General features: G+C 42.7%; 2 protein-coding genes across 5 annotated transcripts in view; both read right to left on the bottom strand.

Annotated features, from left to right (window-relative positions):
* TRPM7 (transient receptor potential cation channel subfamily M member 7) overlaps window positions 1-764 on the bottom strand; it is a 69,780-nt gene extending 69,016 nt beyond the window's left edge. For all 3 annotated transcript variants that reach the window (XM_087704238.1, XM_087704237.1, XM_087704239.1), the window contains exon 1: window positions 632-764. In XM_087704238.1, coding sequence (XP_087560364.1) covers window positions 632-634 — 3 coding nt within the window. In that variant the 5' untranslated portion in view covers window positions 635-764. The remainder of the gene's footprint in view (window positions 1-631) is intronic.
* A 5,016-nt stretch (window positions 765-5,780) lies between these two features.
* Window positions 5,781-26,052, bottom strand: part of SPPL2A (signal peptide peptidase like 2A) — a 36,367-nt gene continuing 16,095 nt past the window's right edge. The window contains exons 9-16 of one of the 2 annotated variants that reach the window (XM_087704235.1): window positions 23,476-23,557; window positions 21,993-22,067; window positions 20,315-20,371; window positions 19,850-19,903; window positions 19,272-19,371; window positions 16,652-16,729; window positions 15,189-15,349; window positions 5,781-9,275 (exon numbers count right to left, since the gene is read on the bottom strand). In XM_087704235.1, the coding sequence (XP_087560361.1) occupies window positions 9,210-9,275; window positions 15,189-15,349; window positions 16,652-16,729; window positions 19,272-19,371; window positions 19,850-19,903; window positions 20,315-20,371; window positions 21,993-22,067; window positions 23,476-23,557 (673 nt within the window). In that variant the 3' untranslated portion in view covers window positions 5,781-9,209. The remainder of the gene's footprint in view (window positions 9,276-15,188; window positions 15,350-16,651; window positions 16,730-19,271; window positions 19,372-19,849; window positions 19,904-20,314; window positions 20,372-21,992; window positions 22,068-23,475; window positions 23,558-26,052) is intronic. The other variant, XM_087704236.1, reaches the window with a different exon arrangement.

Raw genomic sequence — 26,052 nt, 5'->3', positions numbered from 1 at the left:
CAGGACTGGGGGGGGGGGGGAGACACCTGGCACATGTCGAATCAAACCCTATTTTATGCAGGGAAACTCATTTTCAAGGTTGGCACAGCCTGCCAAGCCCAAATTCAAGCACGTGGTGGCCAGTTTAAAAAGGAGAAGGGGAGATTTTATGCCTGGGGGGGTGGGAAGGGGGCTGCTGATCACTTTCCCCCTGCCTCTTCCATAGCTACATTTCCAAGGAGCAACCTTAATAGATTTGTTATTTATTGGTGCATTAGTTTAGGAAGAGATTCTTCCTCTCCTTTTTTTCTAATTAGGGGCGCCTTAAGTGTAGGGTCTCCTGCCTGAGTGGGTGGGGGTTGGACTAGATGACCTATAAGGTCCCTTCCAACTCTGTTAAGCTGTTATCCCATTCCCCCAGCGATTCAAACCTCTCCCTTCCTGGAGGGGTTGGGACTACAGTTCCCATGGGGCGCCCAATCCACGGGAGGGGAGGCAAACTGGGCAACCGCGGCGGCGTACACGCGAGGCGCCCTTCCCACGTTCTCCCCCCCCCCATAAACACGAGTCTCGGCAAATTCACCCCAACCCACTGCCCGGTTGCTGCTGCTGCGGATCGAGGCCGGGCTGGAGGCCTCGGGCCAGGCCTCACCATCCTCCTCAGGGGCGGCGGGCGGCGGGGCTGTCTGGCGGCCGGCGACTCTGGCTCTGCTGCTCACGCCGGGCGGCTCCGGCTCGGGGTTCGGCTCCGGCGGCTCCGGGGCCTGTCTCCATCTATGGGCGCCGAGGCCGGCAGCGGCGCGAGGCCGAGGCGGCCGGGCGAAGAGGCCGAGGCGGCCGGGCAAAGCGGCGGCGGCGTCGTCGTCTCCCCGCCAGTAGGCCGCCGCCGTGGCGGGAGGCTGCGGAGTTTGCGGCCGCCGAGGCAGCGGGCACGGCTCGCGGCAGGCTCCGGCTGGGGCTCCAGAGCGGCGGCGGCGGCAGCGGCAAGGGCAGGAGCGGCCTGGTGGCTCCTTCTCATAATTGTGCGACTGGGCCGGCAGCGGCGGCAGCAGCAGCAGCGCCGCGGCCTGGCGCGTCAGCTCGCGCCGCCCTCCGCCCGCCCTCCGCCGCTGAGGGGAGCCCCGGCTGAGGTGTGTTTGTGCGGCTGTTGTGAAGCGGCAGCGGCGGCGGTGATAGTATTTAACAGGTTAGCAGCTTTGGAAGGGTCCTCGTAAGGTCATCTAGTCTAACCCCCCCTCAGGCAGGAGACCCTACACCCTTTCTGACAAATGGCAGCCCAGCCTCTTCTTGAAAGCCTCCAGTGATGAAGCTCCCACAACTTCTGAAGGCAACCATGGGTTGATTGTTCTCCCTGTCAGAAAATGTCTCCTTATTTCCAGGTTGAATCTCTCCTTGTTCAGTTTCCATCCATTGTTCCTTGTCTGGCCTTCAGGGGCTTTGGAAAATAGCTTGACCCCCTTGACCTCTGTGGCAGCCCCTCAAATATTGGACAATTGCTATCATGTCTCCCCTGGTCCTTCTCTTCACTAGACCAGCCATGCCCAGTTCCTGCCACCATTCATCCATCGTATGTGTCAGCCCCCAGACCTTTGATCATCTTAGATAGATTCAGATTAACAGGGTTGGAAGGGACCTTGAAGGTCATCTATCCAACCCCCAATCCAAGCAGGAGACCCTACACCGTTTCTGACAAATGGCAGTCCAGTCTCTTCTGGAAAGTGATGAAGCTCCCACAACTTCCAAAGGCAACTTCTCTTTCATCGGTTGATTGTTCTCACTGTCAGAAAATGTATCCTAATTTCTAGGTTGAATCTCTCCTTGGTCAGTTTCCAGCCATTATTCCTTGTCTGGCCTTCAGGTGCTTTGGAAAATAGCTTGACCCCCCCCTCCTCTCTGTGGCAGCCCCTCAAATATTGGAAGACTGCTATCCCGTTTCCCCTGGTCCTTCTCTTCACGAGACTAGCCATGTGTGTGTGGTGGTATTGCGTTGGTTTATACACGTGGAGGGTCAAGGCGGGTGTGACAGACTCACGCACATGCATCTGTGTGTTCCCACAGAAGCACACACACCAGACATGTGCACGCATGGCATCTGCCCTGCACAAGTGCCCAGGCACTCACACCCACGGGGCTGTTTCATTTCTCACACCTTTCTCGTTTTTCATGCACACACCCCTCCTGCACCCACAATGTCTGTGTCTCAAGACACGTGCTGGTTGGATCCTCGGCCAAATGTCACATGCGCCTAGTCATGCACAGGCAAGTCCACATAGACATGTGTTGATCTATCAGTGTATTTCTTCACACAGCTCTTTGTTCTTACTTGGACATGTGTAAAATGAGACCCACATACACACATGTCCATGCATGTCTGTCCATCTGTCCATCTATCTACAAACACCTACATGTGTGTAGAATATATATATGTGTATGCATATCTGTCCATCCATCCATCTACACACACACACACACACACACACACACACACACACAAACTTATTGATCCATGCTTCTATATCTCACATGCATATGCACCCACTCATATAGCTCATCTAATATAGACGTATCTCATCATGTATATATACACATAGAACCATCTATACGTAAATAGAATGGAAGATTTTTATGGGATTGGAGCAGCTTATCAATACTTTCAAGTTAAATATATAGCTGTTTTTATGACCTATATAGTTTTGCATACATTTGTCACACCCGTTTAGGGAGATGCATATAGCATGGGCAAAACAGATATATATAAGATTTATATGCATCTTGTATATGTCTGTGCATCTCTCTGATTCTCATGAATAGACTCGTATTTGCCATCCTGAGTGGATTTTGATTGTTTTGAGATTTTAAAATGTGTTTGCCAGTTTTGAAATGGCTTTATATTTGTTCCTTTCAATTGTCACATTTTGGAATCATTGTGTTTTGCCTTGGATGTGGTTGTTTTTCATTTAGGTCTTTTTCTGTTTTGTATCTTTTATAGAAGTGCATTTTCAAAACATGGAAACAAGACATAAACATGGATGAGTTGCAAATTATCAAACTTTTCTCCTAACCCCAATGACTGTGGTGTGGTTGAAAAGAAATGAAGGCTTTTAGTGGAAACGCAAGTTATAAATGTTCAGATAAAACCAAATAAGGATGTAGCAATAGCTTTGTAGCTTCTCTGTTCCATCGATCCCATCCAGTCCCCTCAAATGTTCAGTTGTCATTCACCAGTAAACATGCCCAATTCACTTTCAATCCTCATCCGTGCATATTTTTATACTAAACAGATTACCATTTATTCAAACTAAAGTTGCTGGAGAGAATAAGATGCTATCACTTCACAAGCTCTTTTGTTGAAGAATTTTTATTTGGCATTACATAACACTTGCCTTATAATCCAAATAACGAAGACAATATACCTTTGAGCATTATTGGAACAGAGCAGTGGTGGGTTTCAAAAAAAACTTGGAACCTCTTCTGTAGGTGTGGCCTGCTTTCTGGGTCCACTGGTGGAACCTCTTCTAACCAGTTTGGTAGATTTGACGAACCGGTTCTACTGAACCGGTGCGAACTGGTAGGAACCCACCTCTGGAACAGAGCTTTGTTTTCAATGCTTAAAGCCTCTCTGTAGGACCTGTACTTGGCTTCTATAATAATATGTATTTATTTTATATTTTTATAAATATTTTTATTGTATATTTTTTAATATAATACATCACATTTCCAGCTTGGCAATGGCAGTGTACTGACTGTATCTAGTCCTTTTTGGGTATACAAAGTTTTATACACCCTGATTATAACCAATATTCTCTTAATCATACATTTATAATTAATTAAATACATAAGGTTGTACGTTATAGACATTACTTTCATAATTGTACCATAACATTCTATATATTTATCTCTCTCCTTTCCCCTCTCTACTTCCTCCTCCACCCTTTTCCTCTTCTCCTCTCCCCTTCTGTCTCTTCACTTCCCTCACCTACTCCTCTCCCCTCGTTCCTTTTCTCATTTCCCCTTTCTACTTCCCTCTTCTTCCTTCTCCTCCTCCCTCGACTTTTGTCTCCTCCTTTCCTCTCCTCCTCCCTGCTCTACTCCACTTCCCTCTCTCCCTTCATCTCATCACTTCCCTTCCCTTTCATCTTTCTCATTATATATAAATTTCCATTTCCCTGCAAGGCACAGTGTATTTTCCAGGTACTGTCTCTTTCAAATATAATCATACATTTTCTTGGAATTGCATTTAAGGAAAAATATAATAATATGTATTTATTGTGTTGTATATTCTGGAGTAGATATCTCTGACTATTGAATTGAGACAGGTGAAGCTGATGACAAGTGTTGCCTAAAGCCAGAAAGAGTGAAACCACCTGACAAAGACAGTTCTTTTGCAATCTTTCTTACTCTGTTCTTCATATAACTAGCAAGAAATGTCAGTGTGACCTCAAGATATAAAGCTAACTCTAACATTTTACTTATACTCTCAACTGCTATAATTACTATCAGCGGCATATCACTTTTGTAAATACAGTTATCATAAAACGCCACTGTCTTAACGTCACCTTTGCCTGTACTGTCTATAGCATGCTGTCATTTGCATATCATTTTGTTTGCTTTTCAAAGTTTTATTATTGACTAGCCAATAACCCGGTATTGCCTGGGTATTTATTTGGGGGGGGGGGGGGGAGGAATATCCGGACCATATGTAATTTGTAATGTTGGATTTTCTTCCTTACCAGAGGGAGCCCCTTTGTGGAGTACTGTGAAGTCATTACTATGGCAACTCCACTGCGCTGTACAGTTGAAGCCATTTTACGGCAATACAGTAGAATCCATTTTAAGGCACAACAGGCTGTATCTTAACAGAACACACCTCCAGTCCCCTAATTATCTTTGTTGCTCTTCTCTGCACTCTTTCTAGAGTCTCCACATCTTTTCTACATTGTGGCGACCAAAACTGGATGCAGTATTCCAAGTGTGGCCTTACTAAGGCCTTATAAAGTGGTATTAACACTTCACATGATCTTGATTCTATCCCTCTGTTTATGCAACCTAGAACTGTGTTGGCTTTTTTGGAAGCTGCTGCACACTGTTGGCTCATATTTAAATGGTTGTCCACTAGGACTCCAAGATCCCTCTCACAATTACTACTATTGAGCAAGGTACCACCTATACTGTGCAACCAGTTGCCAAGTGTCTGAATTTTGATCAAATGACCACCAGGATGTCGCACATGTGGGGAAATGGTTATAAGTCACTTTTTTTCAGTGCCACTGCTGCAAAAACAATACTGTATAAAGGATCATTTGGATCTCAGCCAAGGTGCCCTAAGGCTGACTACCTCTTATCTTGTGGCTTGATAGCTCACCAAACCAGCCTAGACTTGTTCTTGTAGCAATAAAATTACCACAAATGGCAAAGAGGTTTTCAAAGAAATGTAAATACGCTACAGGTACAAGGGGCAGTTTAGCCAGAAACAGAAAGGATGTTTCATATGGAACAAGGAACACTGAAAATTCAAGGCAACTTCCAATATAGAAGATAAAAAGGTACAATGGATTAAAATTACTAATTACTAAGTATATACAAACCAAATCTTGAAGGGCAAATTCAAACAGACAAGAAAAAAATAGGTAAAGCTTCTACCAGCGTCTTCAAACATCTTTAAAATATGAAAAGGCATAAACTTTTTTTTTTTAAAGTTTTCTTCCCTGGAAGGCAAAGGGTGATGATTATCATCCATATTGATGCCAAACAAGGCTATACTTTAATGTGTAAACCAGACAGGAAATAAAACAATGCTTAAATTATTGCTGAAAGTTTATTTGATACAAAATGTTTTTCCAAATTATAATAATCTTAGAAAACAAAAATATACAATGTTTCAGAAACAAAAGCAGCAAAGGAGGTGATTATCAGACTGGATTATTGCTCTAGCCGTACTATGATTAATGTTATACTTATTACTAAGGCTGTTAAAATGAAAATGGACAACTGAATTTTTAAGCACTTTTAGAAAATGTCCAATGTGGCCCCTATCATGCTATTCAGTAGCCAACAGTTAAAGCACCCAATTTTAAAGAATATTGTTAAATAGTCCATACAGACACTGTTAATTTGACATTTCAAAATGAGAAGTTTGGAACATTTGTCATAATTTGAAATATTTATTCTACTCTCTCTCTCTCAAAAAAGCAAATGCATGTTCAGTGGACAATTTTATATAATTTGTCAATTCTATTCCTTACAAATGTAATTCAATGAATTTAGCCATTAAACAAAATTAAATTTGACAATTCTCTGATGAATTAAATTTATTGAACTTTTTAAAAAATTTCCGAAGTAGCAAACAATATAATGTAAAAAAAAATAGACAAAATCAGTTCAAAAAGTCTATTCATTTCTGGCCGTCATTTACTATCCCAAACTCAGCAAAATTAAAACTAAAATTAACCTTTTATCTACAATTTAAGCGTGTCTCTCGTCAAAAGACATTTTAAAAGAAAAGGTTCTCTTTTCTGTTCCATCATGTAAATATAAGTTTCAGGTTCCCTTGATTTAATACAACCGTTGTTCAAATGAGATATCTGTTTGGGGGAGATATCTGTTTGGGGGTAATCTGTTGATTAAAGACTTGTTTAAAAGAATAAAGAAAAGATGGATCATGTTGGGGACAGAATAAGAAACCTTGGTATTTATCATTTCAAGTTTCTTAGGTCTGTAAACCTGATGGTTGGTCACCAACTGGATCCCTGCTCTGCAGCTTTGATTGTTTTCAATGTGTCTCATATGATCAGTAAGCCTTTTGACAGAAAGGACTCTAATAAAAATTCAATAAAGGTTCATCAATTATGATTGAAAAGAAAACAGAAAATATCCCAGCCGTATGCCTCCTGTCCCTTATAAGAAAACGTATACAGAGGACCCCAATGGTATATCAAGAAAATGTAGGCCATTTTTTTTTTTTCATTTCTGTACTCTGGTCAACAATGAATGGAAATTCTTCCATCAAATGGTCCAGGAAAGTCCCTGAACCTATTAACTGATGTATGGATTAAGGAATTGTAGCTACGGTACAATCTATTCTACACCTACACGTTAGAGCAGTGATGGCGAACCTTTTCGGCACCGAGTGCTGAAAAGGGAGTGTGCGTGCTCATCTGGGCCGCAACCAAGAAGAGGAGCTACCCAGGGGGCATGCGCGCACTGGAAAATGAGCTTACGGTTTTTGGCAGGTGCATGCGCAATGATCAGCTGGCCAGCACACATGTTCACGCTGGAAAACAGAAGACAAGCTCTTGCAGTTTCCGGCACTGCCGCACGCACAAAGGTCAGATGATTGTTGCCTGCGCATGCGCAGAAGAGGAACAAGTGATGTGCCCGTGTCAGGCAATATGGCTCCGTGTGCCACTTTGGGCATGCATACCATAGGTTCTCCATCACAGCCTTAGGGCATGGAAGGGAAGTTCTCATGAAGACAGACTTCTTCATGAGTGTGTCGCCTCAAATCAAAAGCCCACACAAAATCAATATTTTAAATGGCTATAAGACAGTCTACAAATTTAGAGGAAATTCTTGCTTTAGGAATCTGCTTTCCCTTGTGGAGAGGATTACAAATATGCAACCAGTTAAAAGAATAGCAAGTGCTTTTAAATTGCTTTTTAGACTTGTTCTCATTAGCTTAAATGAAGTTTCATTTAAACGAACCCTATTTCTCCTGAGTGAAAACATCATTAAAAAAATAGTTATTTCAAAAGCTTCCGGTCTCTTCAGTTGATCTACAAGATCTATGTTATCCAATTATTCCAGCTTTTCCTAACTTGATGGCTTTTAAACATGTTTAGAATACAATTCCCAGAATTCTTAACAATATTCTGTAGCTGCAGTCCTATGATATGTGGAAGACACCAAATGAGGAAGTTTATGTTACACTGTTGTTGTTATATTACATCTGAAATAAAGCATTGCCAAGTCTCCCCCCCCCTTTTTTTTTTCTTTTACACATTCCTCCAAGTGTCTTTGGTTTAAATTTATGTTGGTGCTCAAAGTTACTAAACTTCTGTTCATCAACACTTCCAAGAGAGGTTAAAAGTGGGAAATCTCTTTCAAATCAAAATGCTAGAGCTGAACTTATTTTATTATTACTATGACAACTGTTATAGAAGCTTTGCCCTAAGGCGTAGGCTGAAATAAAAATTCAAATGATGGATGTGTTAAGTGATGACAATAAAAGGTGAGTTGGAGAACTAAAAAAATGAGCCTCTGGTTTGGAAACTTAAGACTTTTATTAATTGTGCTAATGTGTAAAGAGGAAAACTAAGTTTCTGGTTTTTTTATATGTCTTCCAATTTTGATCTTAAGTATTTTAAAAAAATAACATTCATTATCTCACAATGGATTAAGTACAGGAACTCCTAATTATAACGATAATGAATGGGCTCATCTCATCTGATTCTTTGTCCATCTTACTCATTTTATAATTTCACAACCGCTCTACATTATACATTATAACTTGCTTGTATTATATAGGCGAGAACCACTTTTTGAGGCCACAGGTTGTATATCGAAAGATTTGTGATAGTGACAAAATGGAAAGGGCAGGGCTGAACATTTTAGGTTTTGGAGTTTTTTAGGATTTGATAAGGTTTTAAAAAATGGGAATGTTGAGGCCTCAATGCCTCTGTTTTTCTCTCTTGGGGGACAATCATTGGATGCAACTATATATTTTGCTGCAGAAAATTGCCATCAACCTGGACTTCTGGGAAGTGCACTCATGGGATCACATGGTTGCATGTAACTTTAGTTGCCCATCGTTACTTTCTCGTGTTTGCATAGTAACCCGTGGTTTTTTCCTGCTAGCTGGACCTCTGATAAGACACTTCTGGTCTGCATTATTCTGCTCCTAAATGCTTCAAATAAAGACTTAGGTGGAAAGCCTGAGATTCAGGAGCAAATTGGACCATTGATTAGCAATACTATCCATCTCATAGGCCACAAACTTGAACTGAATTGAACAAGGCACAGGTTTATTGAATATGGTTTGGTACCTCGAGAGATAATAGGTTCTAACCATTCTGAGAATATCAATAGTAAACTTTTCACAAAAATATATGTGCAAGTGTAAAAAAAGGCGATTCTTTTCATAATAAAGTGTATGAAATATTCCAGTTTAAAAATTAAACCAGTCTCTTATTATTTGAGTAGAAAAATCATAGTACATTATTTTTGGTGATGTGTTATTGTCCCTCATGATGTTCGGTGGCTTGTGTGGCATTTTCTTCATTAGAAGCGGAATTCATCACCTGGGTATAAAAGAAATGTTATGTTAGTAATCAGATCGCTGGATTCATATTTTCGTTAGGCAATTACAAGGATAGCAATATAATAAAATGGGATGGCATTTAGCCAGGACCAAAGATAAAGACAGTTTGTGTAAGTCAGTGGTTCTCAACCTGTGGGTTGGGACCCCTTGGGGGTCGAATGACCCTTTCACAGGGGTCGCCTAAGACCATCGGAAAACACATATTTTCGATGGTCTTAGGAACTGAGACACCAATTTTATGGTTGGGGGTCACCACAACATAAGGAACTGTATTAAAGGCTCGCAGCATTGGGAAGGTTGAGAAGCACTGGTCTAAGTGAATAATCAGAGCCTTCGTTCCCAAGCAACAAAACAGACACTAAAGTTTTACTATTGGTTTACAAATTCATATATTTGTAAAGTGTGAGTAGAATGACTTGCATGAGAAATTAAAAAATGACTGTTTCTCCTTTTCAGGAAACCCTGGAAAATAAACCGAGCAAAAACATTAGATGTTCTCAACCCAGATACAATTTGCAGAACTTCATACACATAGCATACTTATGCAAATAAACTATAGGATGCTTAAGACAGCATTCAAAACTATATTATAGCAGAGATGCTTTACTTAAAAACTTTTGGGAGGCTCTCAAAACAAACTGATTCATAGGAAGAGGGGGGAAAAAACATTTCTGCTTAAAGTCAGAAACAGATGAAAACAGAAGCATCCATTGGGTTATATCACTACAATGGTTGGATTCAGATAACTGCAGGAGTAAAAAAAAAATGGTTAGTTTGACACAGCAAATTGTGTAAAGTATGATTTAGTCAATAATTCATGGTTAAGCAAACATGTAAAAAATGTGGCACTGGTCTCGTTCATGGACAGAATGCTGGTGTCCGATTCTTTCCATGTCAAGAATCAAACCAAGTGCAGACTGAAAAACCATGCTGTCAATTCGGGCCAAAAGTAAATACGGGGAGGCGGGAAGTGGAGGAGGCAACTGTTAAACCTTCAAGCTGATTTTTATTTGCTATCTGGCTCCATCCACTCAAATACAGAGGCACGCTGTTGTGGGGGGGCGGGAGTGGAGAGCAGTGGCAGCGTTCTGGGTTCAGCAACCTCCGTGCTTGGCATGTGCGAATGCCACGGGCTTATAAAAGCGCCCAGTGCAATTTGTGAATGGTAAAAAATCAACCTCCAAAAACTAGTTAAAATTGTTACGGCTGGCAGGCAAAGGTAGGTTTGGAAATACGCCGGAAATAATGTCTGATATTCCAAAGAGGTCAGAGCTGTGATGGCAAACCTGTTGTGACTCAGCAAAAGTTTGCTGTGAGTTGAGTCGGGAGGCAGGAATAACAATGCCGCTGGGGCTCGTTAGTGTGGTCTTCTGGAGATGAAAGGACTGATGGTGCCACGCCCTGGTTGCAGAAGTCAACGTTCGTCATTTGTTCATGGTTCATCGTTCGTTCATGGTTCATCGGTCGTGGTTTGTTTGTGAGAGGCACTTGGAGAAGTGATTTGCTTTCTTTCTGTACACCTGGTTTGGCTGTAAGAGATCTTTGTTTTTGCATTCTGTTATCTTCTTGCCAGAGACTTTATTTATGTTTATTTTTGGGCTCGCAGCCAGCGTGAGCCGAGGACTGATAAAGTTCTTTCCTTTTAAGTCTGTCTGCCTGTCGTCTTTGAACGAGCGAAGAAGGGGGGGAGGTCAGAACACAAACCTATGGCACATGTACCACAGGTGGCACGCAGAGACCTCTGCGAGCACGCGAGCCGTCATCCCAGCTCAACTCAAGAACGAAAACTGGGTGGGTGGGTGTGGGGAACGGAATGTAAAAAAAGTAAAATTAACAAAGTGAAACTCATGTAAACCACAAACTGCTGCTGGAGGCAGGCAGGGGGGTCGTTTTATCCTGGAAAATCCCAGCCTGGCTGATCTTCTCCCAAACCAAGATTGGCAGATTAATCACTACGCTTTAATTATGTTCAATTTGTAATAATGAAAATACATCCTGCATATCAGATATTTACATTACAATTCATAACAGTAGCAAAATTACAGTTACGAAGTAGCAACGAAAATAATTTTATGGCTGGGGGTCACAACATGAGGAACTGTATTAAAGGGTCACGGCATTGGGAAGGTTGAGAACCACTGGCCTAGAGGAAGCTAGCTAGGATTTCTCGATCTTTTTCTAAGACCTGCAGAAATAAAATAAAGGCAAAATATCACGATTCCTTCCCATTTATCCCGTCTTTCTACCCCAGGTGTACTCAAGGCAGCGTGCAAGCAAGAAAGCTGCACAATTTATTGTGATGCAGAGTTGAATGTAACTTTCTAGAGGGAGAGAAAAATATCTGGCGTACCTACTTCCATTTAAGCATCAAGCCCATAAAAATATGCAGATTATTTTTATAACATTTCCTAAGCTATCACACGGGTTCTTTGGCCGATTCAGCATTCATCATCCTTGCTAAGTTAGACTAAAAGGGCCGGATGGAAAAACACAAGTAGGCAAAAAAAAACATGGTGATTATTAAGCTTTAACTGTCCAACGGGTTCCAAAGATCTAAAAGGAGATGTCAGGAAACCCCAGGAAAAAAATCTATTTACATTTATCCACATGGCTAACAAGAAATGGAACCAAACAGCAAGCTCCAAATAGCATCACTCTTTGTGATGCTCTATAATTTATGGGCCATGAGAATGCAACAATGAAAAGGCAGGAGTATATTGGCTCGGGTACCAAGATCTGTGCCGTTTCAAGATTTCCAAAAATATGCATCAAATCACTGCTTAGCAAACACATCGGGTGTTTTTGCAAAATAAAACCTGGTTGGGCGGGAAATTTGTTCAGAAACTGCATTGCAAAATCGCTTGTGACACTTTGAAGTTAAGGCTTGTTTGCGTCTCAAATATAACCAGAACAAAACAAGGGTGTTTTCCCTAGGGTACAATTCTTTTTAAAAGGCTCCTCCAGCAAACAAGCGGTAATTCGAGTTCAGGTAACTTGGAAGCGTAAAGGTGAAGGTTCCCCTCACACATATGTGCTAATCGTTCCTGACTCTAGGGGATGGTGCTCATCTCTGTTTCAAAGCCAAAGAGCCAGCGCTGTCCCAAGACATCTCCCTGGTCATGTAGCCAGCATGACTAAACGCCGAAGGCGCACGGAGTACTGTTACTTTCCCACCAAAGGCGGTTCCGATTTTTCTACATTTTTTACATGCTTTCGAACTGTTAAATTGACAGAAGCTGGGACAAGTAACGGGAGCTCACTCTCTTATGCGGCGCTAGGGATTCGAACCGTCGAACTGCCGACCTTTCTGATCGACAAGCTCAGCGTCTTAGCTACTCAGCCACCGCGTCCCTTTGAACTTGGAAGTGTAACTGCCTCTAAAAAAAGGACTTCAGGTTTTCCCACTCATCAAATTTGGACGTAATACCTGACAGTTAATCAATTCTGCTAACTTTTCTCCCCGCTCTTAACTTAAAAAGATTCCACCACTTGAGGCTGAGTGTTAATAGCCTGAACTTGCAGGAAATAAAGCATGTGGACTTTTGCTTTTAAAAAGTGCAAGGTACATAGGAAAGTAGAACGAAAAGATTTCTTGCCGCTGAGAATTTAGACTACTAGATTAAAGGTCTTGTTGAACTGAGTCTTGCTTGAACTGCCTTCAAATTCTCATGCTGCGAGTTAGGATTTTCATTCCAGACTAAATCATGCTGACACAAAGATCCAAAGTTCAAAGCAATTGAAATCCTTCCTTGCCCAGGAAAGCATATGAAACTGTTGCTATGGCAACGTTAAGTACTTCTAAATAATGAAATTTGCCATTTGAGATACGAGTACTTGGTTGTTAGCTTAGAAGTGGGAGCGAAGTAGTAGGGCCAGGGGATTCCCATTAGGTAAATGAAAAGGTTCCCCTTGCACATATGTCAGTCGTTCCCGACTCTAGGGGGCGGTGCTCATCTCCGTTTCAAAGCCAAAGAGCCAGCGCTGTCCGAAAATGTCTCCGTGGTCAAGTGGCCGGTATTACTCAATGCTGAAGGCGCACGGAGTGCTGTTACCTTCCCACTAAAGGTGGTCCCTATTTTTCTACTTTTACATGCTTTCGAACTGCTAGGTTGGCAGAAGCTGGGACAAGTAATGGGAGCTCACTCCGTTACACGGCGCTAGGGATTCGAACTGCCGATTTTTCCGATCGACAAGCTCAGCGTTATTCCCGTTAGAAATATGTTAATTCTGAATGACTTTGCATATTTTTTCTTTCTGTTTATTTCCCAGGCTCAGCTTTTAAACATGGCTCGGGAAGCTGAGCCCGTGTGAGACTTGAAAAGAGCCACAAAATATATATTGAGCTTAGCTATGCTGCTCTGGTTGCTACAAACAGTGATAGCCTCCCCAATTGATAAAAGGTTCAGGAGACCTCTGTGTAAACATCCAGCTGCACGATCCTCCATTGTCTTCTGACAGGCCTGTGAGCTCACTAGTTCACAGGAAAGAGGCTCAAAGGAGAATAAAGAAGGCTCTCGTTCTTCTTAATTTGGGCGGATTTATTGGCTTTAGAACTGGTTCCGTTAGTGAAATTCTTGGGACTTCGTCCTGCCCATTTCAATCAATCTCTTTTTAAGGGGGCCAAAACTGTGGATAGCAAAGAATGGTTTGCCGTTTTAGGCGGATACCAAACTTTCTGATATCCATGGGAATATCTGATTTCTGAGTTTTTTCTTTTCTTCTGGCAGCTCTGTAGGGATGGTGCAAAATAAACTGGAAGAGAAGCAGTGAATACAGCAGGAAATGGATCTTGTAAGCGGCCAAAGAAAGGGGGACAAAGGGCATTTCAAACTGGCTCTGATCCTCTCAGATCTACTTTTTCTGCCCTCCTGGTCTCCTTAAAAAAAAAACACATTCTCTTTCGGCAAGGTATTTGGTGAAGGTTTACTTTATTTGCTCTTAAGATTATGGAGAGCTGGCTTGGTATAGCGGATTAAGGCACCAGGCTAAAAACAGGGAGACTGTGAACTTTAATCCTCCCTTAGGCACGAAACCAGCTGGACGACTTAAAGCCAGTCATTCTCTCTCGGCCCAGGAAGAAGGCAACAACAAAACACTTCCCAAAATGTGGCCGAGCGAACCGAACCACAGGGGCTTTTCCAGGCAGTCCCAAGGAGTCAAGGGTGACTTGAAGGCCCACACACTTTCGGACCGATTCTCTCTCTTTTTTTTTCTCCAGAGCTCAAGGCAGCACATGTAGCATCCCTGCTTCCGAATATTATGTCTATGGGTACAACCAGGGGGTTCGCAGGGGTTCGAGAGAACCTCTAGCTAAGATTCTGTGCAGTTTGGAGAATCCCCAAATCCCACTTCTGGCTGGCCCTGCCCACCCCACTCCGTCCCTCCCAGAAGTCCCCACGCGACCTGTTTTGGAGAGGGTGAAAAACAGGCCTACGGAAAGTTCGGGAAGGCCAGAAAGGGGGAGATTTCCCGCCTCCAGAGCGCCTCTGGAGCCTGTGGAGGCCATTTTCGCCCTCCCGGAGGTTCAAAGAAAGCCTCCAGAGCCCGGGGAAGCTGAAAATGGAACCACCACCCCCCGCTGTGGTGCAGGAGGCCGAGTAGACAACGCCCACCATGGCCACGCCCACCCAGCAACCGAACGGAAAACCGCTTGCTAAAATTTTTGAAGCCCACCTCTGGTCACAACAGTCTTGTGAGCTATGCTGGACTAAGGGACCGCCAGTGAAGCAGCATCGGGCAGAGAATTATCCCCATCTGGAGTGACTTTGTCCCTGAGCTTGCTAATCCTAACCCAACAGCTATGGTCAACTCTGGATCTCAACAAGTCCTGTCCCCTGTATGAAGAAGAACAAGCAGTATCTACTCACAGGACCCCCGAATAATCTCTCCTCACCTGATAGCTGCTACCATTCCAGAATTTTTTCATCTCCTTGCGGTACAAAGCAACCAGGACGCAAGGAATAAGTGTGCAGGGCACTAAATAGAGAAGAGCTGGCTGAGCCTTCCTCATCAATATCAGACAGATGAAGGTGAGCACCATGCCGACACCATAAGCTGCAGAAGAAGGTAAACATTAACAAAAAACAGGTCACCAAATATCGCAGATTTTTCGGCTCCTTGGTTTAGGGCTAAGCATGGTAATTTATTTTTATTTATTAAATTTGTATGCTGCCCAATTCACCATCAGGCAGTTCTAAGCGGCTTACACAAGAAGCCAAAATGGCAATATTAAAACATTCAGATAATGAGTGTTACTCTCAGGTGTAAACAACCAGATTCATATATATATATAAGGTTCAAGATGACTACTTCATTGTTCTCTGCCTCTTATACAGGAATTTCCCCAGACTTACAGTTTCATATGGGCACTACTAGATAAGGCCCTAAGCATTCAGAGCGGGCCAGACCTAGCTGGCTTGTTAATTAAATTAAGACCACATAGAGCCGTGATGGCAAACCTACGCCACATGTGCCAGAGGTGGCATGTAGAGCTCTCTCTGTGGACACGCGTGGCATTCCAACTGTTCTGGTTTCCAGTGCGCACATGCGCACCAGTCAGCTGGTCTTCGTAGGCGCCGGAGCACCGGAAAACGGCCTGAAAATGGCTGTTTTCAGGCTGGTTTGTTGGCCGGTTTTTCAAAATAAACAGCCAGGCCAAAAACAGCCCAAAAAACAGCTGGAAAATGGCCTGAAAAACGGCCTGGAAAATAGGCTGGAAATGGCCTGGAAAACGTCCAAAAAAACAGGCTGTTTTTCAAGCTGTTTTCAGTCTGTTTTTCAAAAAAAAACCAGCCAGGCCAAAAACAGGCCAAAAAACAGCTGGAAAACAGCCTGGAAAATGGCGTGAAAACAGCCTGAAAATGGCCCGGAAAAGGTCCAAAAAAACAGGCTGTTTTTCAAAAACGGCCCAGAAAATTGCCTAAAAACAGCCTGGAAAATTGCCTGGAAAACAGCCAAAATATAGGCATGTGCGCACCCACCAGCTGGTCTTGGGGTTTCCGGAGCTCCGTGGCACATACATGCATACACGTTCCAGTTTGGGAACTCGGTTCCGAAAAGGTTCCCCATCCCTGACATAGAGAGTCCAGGTGTATTCTGCGCTTCAGCCCTCCCAGCTGAGATGGTTGCTCTCCAACATCCTTAAAACTAACAAGGATAGCTAGGAAAGGAGCAACCTACAACGGGGTGGAGGTGAAATAATCTCTTACTCCACTAATGCCTCCATCAGGACCCCAGGCCAAATGGCAGAGTCAGTTTTTAAGACCATCCCCTAAAAGGCCAATAGGCCGGGGTCAGATCTCACCTCAAGGGGCATTCCCAATACCGTTTTTCGAAATAACTATTGGGATACATTACCTATGGTGCAGATAATGAAATACACGTTGGAAGAGGAGGTTTGCACATCAAACCTGTTGCAGTACGCCACCAGGAGACCTTAAAAAAAAACAACACAAAAACATCCAAAATGAAGACGGGTCAGAGAGATTTTTGTCAGGAAGAAAATGACGTCATCAAAACAACAGGACCACACTCGTGAAATTAAGAACACAACTGAGCCCAAAACTGATGTTGTTAAATGAGGAAATTTGCTAAGTGAGTTTTTCCCCCATTTTACACCTTTTCTGGCCACATTTGTTAAGTGAATCACGGAGGTTTAGGAGAGCTGTAAGTTACATTATCCACTCTCAACTTTTTTCCCTCCCTCCCTAATTTTAACCTGGGGTCTATAAGTGCTTATAAATAACCTTGGACTAAGCAATAACTTTGTATGTAGATTTTGGGAGGGGGGAACTAAATAGCACTGGTCTCTATTTCTATTTTTTTTTTCAATTTTCCCCTGATTTTTTTGCCTTTTCTGCCTTTTGTAAGAAAATAAATATATCAACTTAAACTTGGAGATCTGACTGCAAATTATTGTTCTGGCAGTGGGGCCCACAGAATTCTATGGATTGCATTTAGCTATATTAGAATTTACTCTGCAGATTCTCTGTTACAATAATTTTTATACTCGATGAGGAAAAAAGCAGTCAAACCAGAAGAGTAAACTCGGCCTCTCTTTTCCATGCAATATACATGTATAAGGTGTGTCCGTGCGAACAAAATGGCTTAGAAACCAGTAAACTTGCTATAGGTAAAGATAAAGTATATATGTGCTAGTCGTTTCTGACTCTAGGGGGCGGTGCTCATCTGTTTCAAAGCTGAAGAGCCAGCGCTGTCCAAAGACGTCTTCATGGTCATGTGGCCGGCATGACTAAATGCTGAAGGCGCACGGAACACTGATACCTTCTCACCAAAGGTGGTCCCTATTTTTTCTACTTGCATTTTTACATGCTTTCGAACTGCTAGGTTGGCAGAAGCTGGGACAAGTAACAGGAGCTCACTCCATTATGCGGCGCTAGGGATTCGAACCGTCAAACTGCCGACCTTTCTGATTGACAAGCTCAGCGTCTTAGCCACTGAGCCACTGCGTCCCTGAAACTTGCTATACATGGACCTAAAATATCCCACGTGGTCATTATATGAAGAATTCTTTCCCTGTGTTGTCTAAAGCAGTGTTTCTCAACCTTGGCAACTTGAAGATGTCCGGACTTCAACTCCCAGAATTCCCCAGCCAGCATTCGCTGGCTGGGGAATTCTGGGAGTTGAAGTCCGGACATCTTCAAGTTGCCAAGGTTGAAAAACACTGGTCTAAAGCACCATGTTAGGTTAGCAATAGCACTTAGTCTTATATACTGCTTCACAGTGCTTTACAGCCCTCTCTAAGCAGTTTACAGAGTCAGCCTATTGGCCCCCAACAATCTGGGCTCCTCATTTTATCCACCTCGGAAGGATGGAAGGCTGAGTCAACCTTGAGCTGGTCAGGATTGAACTGCTAGTGGTAGGCAGAGTTAGCTTGCAATAGCAATGGCACTTAGCCTTATATACCATTTCATAGTGCTTGACATAGCAATAGCACTTACACTTATATATTGCTTCATAGTGCTTTACATAACAATAGCACTTAGTCTTATATACCGCTTCACAGTGCTTTTACAGCCCTCTCTAAGCGGTTTAGAGAGTAATATAGCAATAGCAGTAGACTTATATACCGCTTCATAGGCCTTTCAGGCCTCTCTAAGCGGTTTACAGAGAGTCAGCATATTGCCCCCAACAATCTGGGTCCTCATTTTACCCACCTCGGAAGGATGGAAGGCTGAGTCAACCCTGAGCCGGTGAGATTTGAACCGCTGACCTGCTGATCTAGCAGTAGCCTGCAGTGCTGCATTTAACCACTGCGCCACCTTGGCTCTTACATAACAATAGCACTTAGTCTTATATACCGCTTCACAGTGCTTTTACAGCCCTCTCTAAGCGGTTTAGAGAGTAAGCTTATTGCCCCCAACAACCTGGGTCCTCATTTTACCCACCTCGGAAGGATGGAAGGCCGAGTCTTCCTTGAGCTGGTCAGGATCGAACTGCTGGTGGTAGGCAGAGTTAGCTTGCAATAGCCATAGCGCTTAGCCTTATATACCATTTCATAGTGCTTTACATAGCAATAGCACTTAGTCTTATATACCGCTTCACAGTGCTTTTACAGCCCTCCCCAAGCAGCTTACAGAGTCAGCCTATTGTCCCCCAACAATCTGGGTCCTCATTTTACTGACCTCGGAAGGATAGAAGGCTGAGTCAACCTTGAGGTGGTCAGGATCGAACTGCTAGTTGTAGGCAGAGTTAGCTTGCAATAGCAATAGCACTTAGCCTTATATACCATTTCATACTGCTTGACATAGCAATAGCACTTACACTTATATATTGCTTCATAGTGCTTTACATAGCAATAGCACTTAGTCTTATATACCGCTTCACAGTGCTTTTACAGCCCTCCCCAAGCAGCTTACAGAGTCAGCCTATTGTCCCCCAACAATCTGGCTTCTCATTTTACTGACCTCGGAAGGATGGAAGGCAGAGTCAACCCACAGCTGAAAGACACCCTTACCTGGAACGACAATATCACCAAATCCAAGTAATGAAAATGGCCTCAAACACAACACTGTTGGTGACAAGTCCAATCTGGGCACCTTGAAGACCACGGGCAACTGAAAAACAGTTGTTGTTGGTTAAAAACAAAAGAACCCTGTAAGGCCAATCCAAAGCATGTTTCACGAAAAGTAAGAATTGAATCGGAAACATCTCCTCATCTAGTTTACCCAGAAAAAGGGTTAACGTTCAGAAAACAGCAAATCAAGAAGCAGAGTGCACAAAAGAAGTATGATCAAACACAAACGCCACACAGCAAACATCTGTATTTAGCGGACAGACACCATTGACAAATGATTGGATAAAATGAAGAACCCCAGGAAATGAGAGGAAAAAAGACTTTTAGCCTGATCAGAATTGATTGGGCAACACTTAAGATCTCAATCTTGAAGAAAGTAACGTGGAGAAGACAGAGAATCAGGTGTGGGGGGTTTTTTCCCCCCTGCCCCAAAGGAATATTGATTTATTTTATTTTATTTTTGGGGGGAAAGTAGGCCATTGACAATCCATGGAATGTATCTTAAACACAATCCTTACTTTCTCGTGAGGAGCTGATTGTTCAGCAGAGGCATCCATCAAGTTTCCATCACTCTAGGATCAAACCCAAGTCAACAAGCATTTAATACTTGGAAGAAAAAAGATTTAAAAAACGGCTAAGCAGTTTATATTGGGATATTCAGGGCAATAACCCAGCATACTTTTTACACTGAGGAGGAAAAAGACTAATCCTGCGTTCGCTTTCTCTCTCTCCCCCAAAAGTTTAAGGTAATGTTTCTCAACCTTGGCAACTTGGAAATGGGTGGACTTCAACTCCCAGAATTGCTCAGCCAGAAATTCTGGAAGTTGAAGTCCGCGCATTTTCAGGTGGCCAAGGTTGAAAAACACTGCTTTAAGAGGTCTTATTTATGCATATTTATGTAAAACAAGTGCAATATTTATAATGTAACTCAACCTGCGCAAACAGAAGCTAGTTTTTTCCCCCAAAAGATTTAATATGCCTACCTTTTCACTGCTGTCAAGAGGACCAAGTGCCACTTCAACCATAATACTTTCTCCACTCTGAAAAGTTTGGAAAAAAAAAAAAGAATATGGATGCTGAAGCAGTCATTCTGGAAATATTTAAAATGTCAGGCATTTAAAAATGAATGCATTTTTTTTTTCAGGACATGTTTGGCCAGGACACTCCCCGGCAAACGTCCTATCAAACGGAATGAATTAGGAACCAGGATGGCTCCTAATCCAATAAAGATAAACATGAGATGAGGACACTTAAAAAAAAAAAAGCAAAATCAGAGCAAACTTGATAACCCAGCTGGTTCTATGTGATTTACGGGAAATGCCAGTATAATGCAAGTATATTTCACAAACTTATTAGAAACAACAAGCATCAAGCCGGGCGGATTTAATGCCATTTCCACCAGGTCAGGAAACTTAAAACACATAAACAAAACACTGAAAAGCACATGAAGCCTAAGCACATATTTCAAAATAAAATAAACAGAAGATTTAAAAAAAGAGTAGATATGCAATTTTTTATATAATAAATGAAATAAATAATGGAATTTTAGCCTCTATGTTTTGAGAACTGGACTATTGGTCCTGAAATAAATGGTTTGGAATATCTAAAAGTCCCGGAATTAAGAATCTGATATCTTACGTGGTTCACTTTATCTAGACCTTATTCTAATTTAATGGAATCACAGTGCCACACAAAGGCAACTGGTGGCATTGAACAACATCCCATGTTCTAAAGCTAGTCCTTGATTTGAGTCAGTGGTGGGATTCAAATAATTTACTAACCGGTTCTCTGTCCTAATGACCAGGTGGGTAGGCAGGGCTTAGTGGTCATGTGACCGTGTGGGCGTGGCCAACTCAACATTACTCAGGTCAATGGACGCTTCGCCTTAGCTGTTACCATGTAATAGGGGTTAACTGGAGAGGCAGTTTCTGTAAGCAGGGCAATAAAGATTAGGCTAGAAACAACACCAGAATGTTTCCTTCCTGCCTTCCTTACAGGATTAGCCCTGTAAAGCAGAAAAAAACCAAAAGAAGATTGATTTCCAACAACCGGTTCTCTGAACCTCTTAGAAAGTTAAGAACCGGTTCTCCCAAATAGGTGCAGACTGGCTGAATCCCACCACTGATTTGAGTCCAGGGTTTCTGTTTCTAAGCACATTTGTTAAGCAAATCACACAAAAAATTGTGACCATTCCCGCCCCCCTCGTGGTTGTTAAGCAAGTTACTGCACTTGTTAAGTGAATCATGTGGTCATTAACAAATCCAAGTTTGCCCACTGCCTTTTCTTGCCAGATCTGGGCTGGAAAGATCACAACCGGTGATCACAAGATCCTGGGATGCTTCAACCATGATAAATACATGCCAGTTGTCAAGTGTCAGGATTTCTGATCATGTGGTTGTGGAGATGTTGTGATGGTTATAAGTGAGAGGACCTGTTGTAAGTCAACTCCAAATGGTCGTTAAAACGAATATTTTCAAGCGAAGGGACTACCCGCTTAGTCTTTATACTCTACACAGGGAATGGATGAAACAAAAAAGTTGGGCTTGTAGACTTGAAACTTTCACTGTATTTAAGGCATATTTTTCATTAGAACACTAAAACACCAAAAATTGAGCCCGCTCTGCATGATGACAAGAATTGTTATAAAACCTGCATACTTACTTTTGTAATGTAAGGTGTGATGAAGACAAAAAACACATCATATACAAGAAGGAGACCTAGAAGAATCACACATGACTAGAGAACAAAGAACAGGTGTTTATTTTTTTAAACCAAGCAAAACAAAATGTATGCAAAAAACCTTGCAAACTTAAAAGACATTCATTCCACATTTGGGATTCTTTTCCTAATTCTCTGGTCTTTCTAGAAATAGCCATAAACAGCTGCAGGCATACAAATTCTTTGGTCACAGAATAAACAGACTACGATCAAGGGTATCTTGTTCAGTGTATTCAATGAGTTAACTTTAAGTACAATTTACTCTAGATGTAGCCCAAAGATTGTGTTTCAGTAAAAAAAAAAAACCAACCAGAAAACAGATTAGATAGCCAGTTGATTTTTAGAAAAAGAACGTTTCGGCGAGCCAAAATCACCAGCCTGAGGATGGCAAGTGAGACCTCGCCGAAACGTTGCCAAGACAATCTCAATCTTACATGGGAAAAGACCCGAATACAACAAGATCAGCATACCTACACCCGTGAAAATCTATGACGACAAATTTGGGTCTTTTCCCGTGAAAGATTGAGATTGTCTTGGCAACGTTTCGGCGAGGTCTCCCTCGCCATCTTCAGGCTGGGTTTTGGGCTTAAAGTGTGATATACTGTATATATGCAATAGTGTGTGTGTGTGTGTGTGTGTGTGTGTGTGTGTGTGTGTGTGTGTGTTATATTTGTGCTGATAAATAAATAAAGGGAGACTAGTATAGATCTATTTCAAGCTATTTAGCTCTCATCAGCTAGCCATACCCTTACTGGGAATCAAGCCGGTGCTGTATTGCCTCTAAGGCACAAATATAACAAATGTAACAAAAAGGCAACAGTAAAAAAAATATTGGGTTTGTCTGGATGGTCTCTTGTGACAAGCCGAAGGAGAGAGAATGGAAGTAGTGATCTTCCTCCCATATTTGGGCATACCGGGGGTTATAAAATAAATATATATATATACACACACACACACACACACACACACACACATATACATATATACACATATATACATACACACACACACACACACATATATACATATACATATACATACTATTTGTTTAAACCCCAGAGCCCTACTATCACTTTCAAATGTATGTTCAGATCTTCAAATCAACAGTAGAAATTTTGCTTTTGCTCTTATAAGTTCCCTTATAAGTGCTATATTATTTCACTATAACCCAATGATTGTATGCCTCTCTGTTTCATATCTGTTAACATTGGCTGAAAACACATTTCTTTCCTCAGCCTTATTGCCTGTGTTAGCACCTCTGCAACGTATTTTGTCAAAGAAAGTGAACTGCAAGGGGAAAAATCTTTCCGAGCCGGTCTGAAGACAAAATTTAAGACTATAGCTGAGTGGCAGATTAAAATACTCCCTTTCCTTCACTCTCTAATTTACTGTGTCTGTATATGCTTAGCTAAATAAGTTACTGTACCTTGAAGTTAGGCATTTTGAGTGTTTTAATAAAGTTCAGACAGAAAGAAATGCCAAGGATGTTTTGTAAAATCCAAGCCCATCTAAAATAAAAAAAAGGTTATGTGTTAAGTACAGGAACAAGAATCCTTCATATACTTGTTCAAACTTCCAATATAATTCTCAACACACACACACACACACAAACAATTAAATAAATAAAAACGGCTGTGTGTGTGTATGTTCCAGCATAACTCTGGACTGCCTCAAGCAATTTCAACCAAACTTGTTACGCAGATTACTTACACTTTGGAAACAAATACTGTGAGGGTAAGACACCCCTAACACTCCTTGGGGTGTGTGTTCTGCTAAGATACAGCTTGTTGTGCCTTAAAATGGCTTCTACCGTACTGCCTTAGAATGATTTCTACTGTACAGCGCTGTGGAGTTGCTACGGTAACAGCTTCACTGTACTCCAGAAGTTGGCTCCCTCTGGTAAGGAGGGAAATCCAACATTAGAAATTGCGGCAATGTTCGTGGAAGGAGGGTTGGGATAAATAAATACCCAGGCAATGCAGGGTTATCGGCTAGTAAGGAATAAAAGATAATGTTCCTCTGAGCATAACAGCACAGGCTTCTGAATAAATACACACACAGAAGGTTTGGGTAAGTGAAGAACTCACTGTCATTTAAAAAGGGGTCTCCACCCCACAGTCCCTGCACCAGCGGCCCTGGGCCAGGCATGCCAGCATCCAGGTTGGGCAAAGAAGAGAAGTCCCATCTGTGAGATGCAGGCAGCATGCAAAACCATGTTCCTGCCAGTGCGCGGAAAAAGCTTTCTCCAAGGTCCATGGCTCCCAAAAGGTTGAGTGCCACTTATCTAAAACTATGTTATCGAAAAGAGAAAACTTGATCCTTTTCACTGGTGACTCAACCCCGCTTTGATAAGACAGATGAATTAACAGCCAATTTTGTGGGCTTGAGCTCCTGGCGTAAAAAAATAAAAATTAAAACCCCCTCTTCAGCCCTCTGAAAATTTAAAATATAGACACAGGCACCAAAGTGTGCAAGATTTTGGAAAGGGGAGAGGAAGAGCTATCCTGGAAGAGATATCCACAGGGTGGAGGATGTGGGAAGCCAAGATATTGGGCACTATCTAAAAAAATGCACGGTTTATTAAAGTGTCTGACGTGGTCTGAAGCTGGGTGGGTGTGGCCAACTCGATGTCACTCATGTAGAGGGGCGCCTCAACAGCCTCTACTTGCCCTTCCCCTCCCAGCCACTCCTTGCCTCCCCACCCAGGCTCCTTAGGGCCCCAACAGGAAGCAGTTGCTGGAGCTAAGCAGCCACCATGAGAAAGAATTGGCAAAACAGCTCAGTTCAAATTGATTAGATTAGATTAGATTTAATGAATTTATAGGCCGCCCAATCCCGAAGGACTCCGGGCGGCTCACAACAAATACATTTAAAAAATAGAAAAATTAAAACAGAGAAACACAGATTAAAAAAGCTACATTATACACCCAGTCTAGTCGGGGCTGGACCTCAGTCATGAGGTCAACAGCCCGGGGCCTGCCGGAATAGCCAGGTTTTAATAGCCTTTCGGAAGGCCCTGAGAGTGGGTAGGGTCTGGATCTCTGGGGGCAGTTCATTCCATAGGGTCGGAGCGGCTACAGAGAAGGCCCTCCCCCGGGTAGTTGCCAGCCGACATTGTCTGGCTGACGGCACTCGGAGAAGGCCCACCCTGTGCGATCTTATTGGTCGTTGGGAGGTATGTGGCAGAAGACGGTCTCGCAGATATCTGGGTCCTAGGCCATGTAGGGGTCTGACCGAGAAGGAGGCTCAGTAGAAGCACCTCACTGAGGACTAGGAGCATAGGCTTTCCAAGCAGAGGGAAGACCTGCAGAAGGGCAAGGCCAGGTAGAGGCACCTGGAGGCTCAACGGGATGAGATGGTCAGCCAGATCCAGACCATGATGCAGTCCCCCTGGAAAGAGGCCCTCTGGCTATTTGTCACCAGCAACTCTTCCCTCCAGCCTTCACCCAAAGCGTGACCCGTCAAAATCGCGTTCCACAAAAGCGCGGTCGACGAAATCGCATATGTGACGTCATCACAACGCGACGAAAAAGATCGAAAAATTGAAATAAAAATTAAATTACAGCAAGCCGATTCACATAAAAGTAAGGGTTAGGTTAAGGGTTAGGGTTAGGTTTAGAGCGTTAGCGTTACGTTTAGCGTTAGGTTAAGGGTTAGCGTTAGGTTTTTCGTTAGGTTAAGGGTTAGGTTTAGGGTTAGGTTTAGAGTTAGGTTTGGGGGGGTTAGGGCAAGGTTTTCGCTTTATTTTTACATTTTTCGATCTTTTTCGTCGCGCTGTGATGACATCACATACGCGCTTTTGTCGTCCGCGATTTTGTTGTCCGCGGTTTTGTGGTGGAACCCACCCAAAGCGCCACACCAGGAGGCTGAAGTGGACCCAAAGTTGGAATTTCTGCCCCCCCTCTGACCCACACAAAAAGACCCCTAAATGGGGAGACTCTCTGCAGCATCACAAGCATTCATTGCACGTATCCAGCCCAGGGGCCGTAGTTTTGAGGACCCC

This window comes from Thamnophis sirtalis, unplaced genomic scaffold (assembly GCF_051295495.1).
Source record: "Thamnophis sirtalis isolate CommonGarterSnake01/CBP01778 unplaced genomic scaffold, rThaSir2_p1.2 scaffold_2, whole genome shotgun sequence".
Lineage (NCBI taxonomy): Eukaryota > Metazoa > Chordata > Lepidosauria > Squamata > Natricidae > Thamnophis > Thamnophis sirtalis.
The sequence above is the reverse complement of the archived record's forward strand: the minus strand, read 5'-3'. Positions and strand labels throughout refer to the sequence as shown.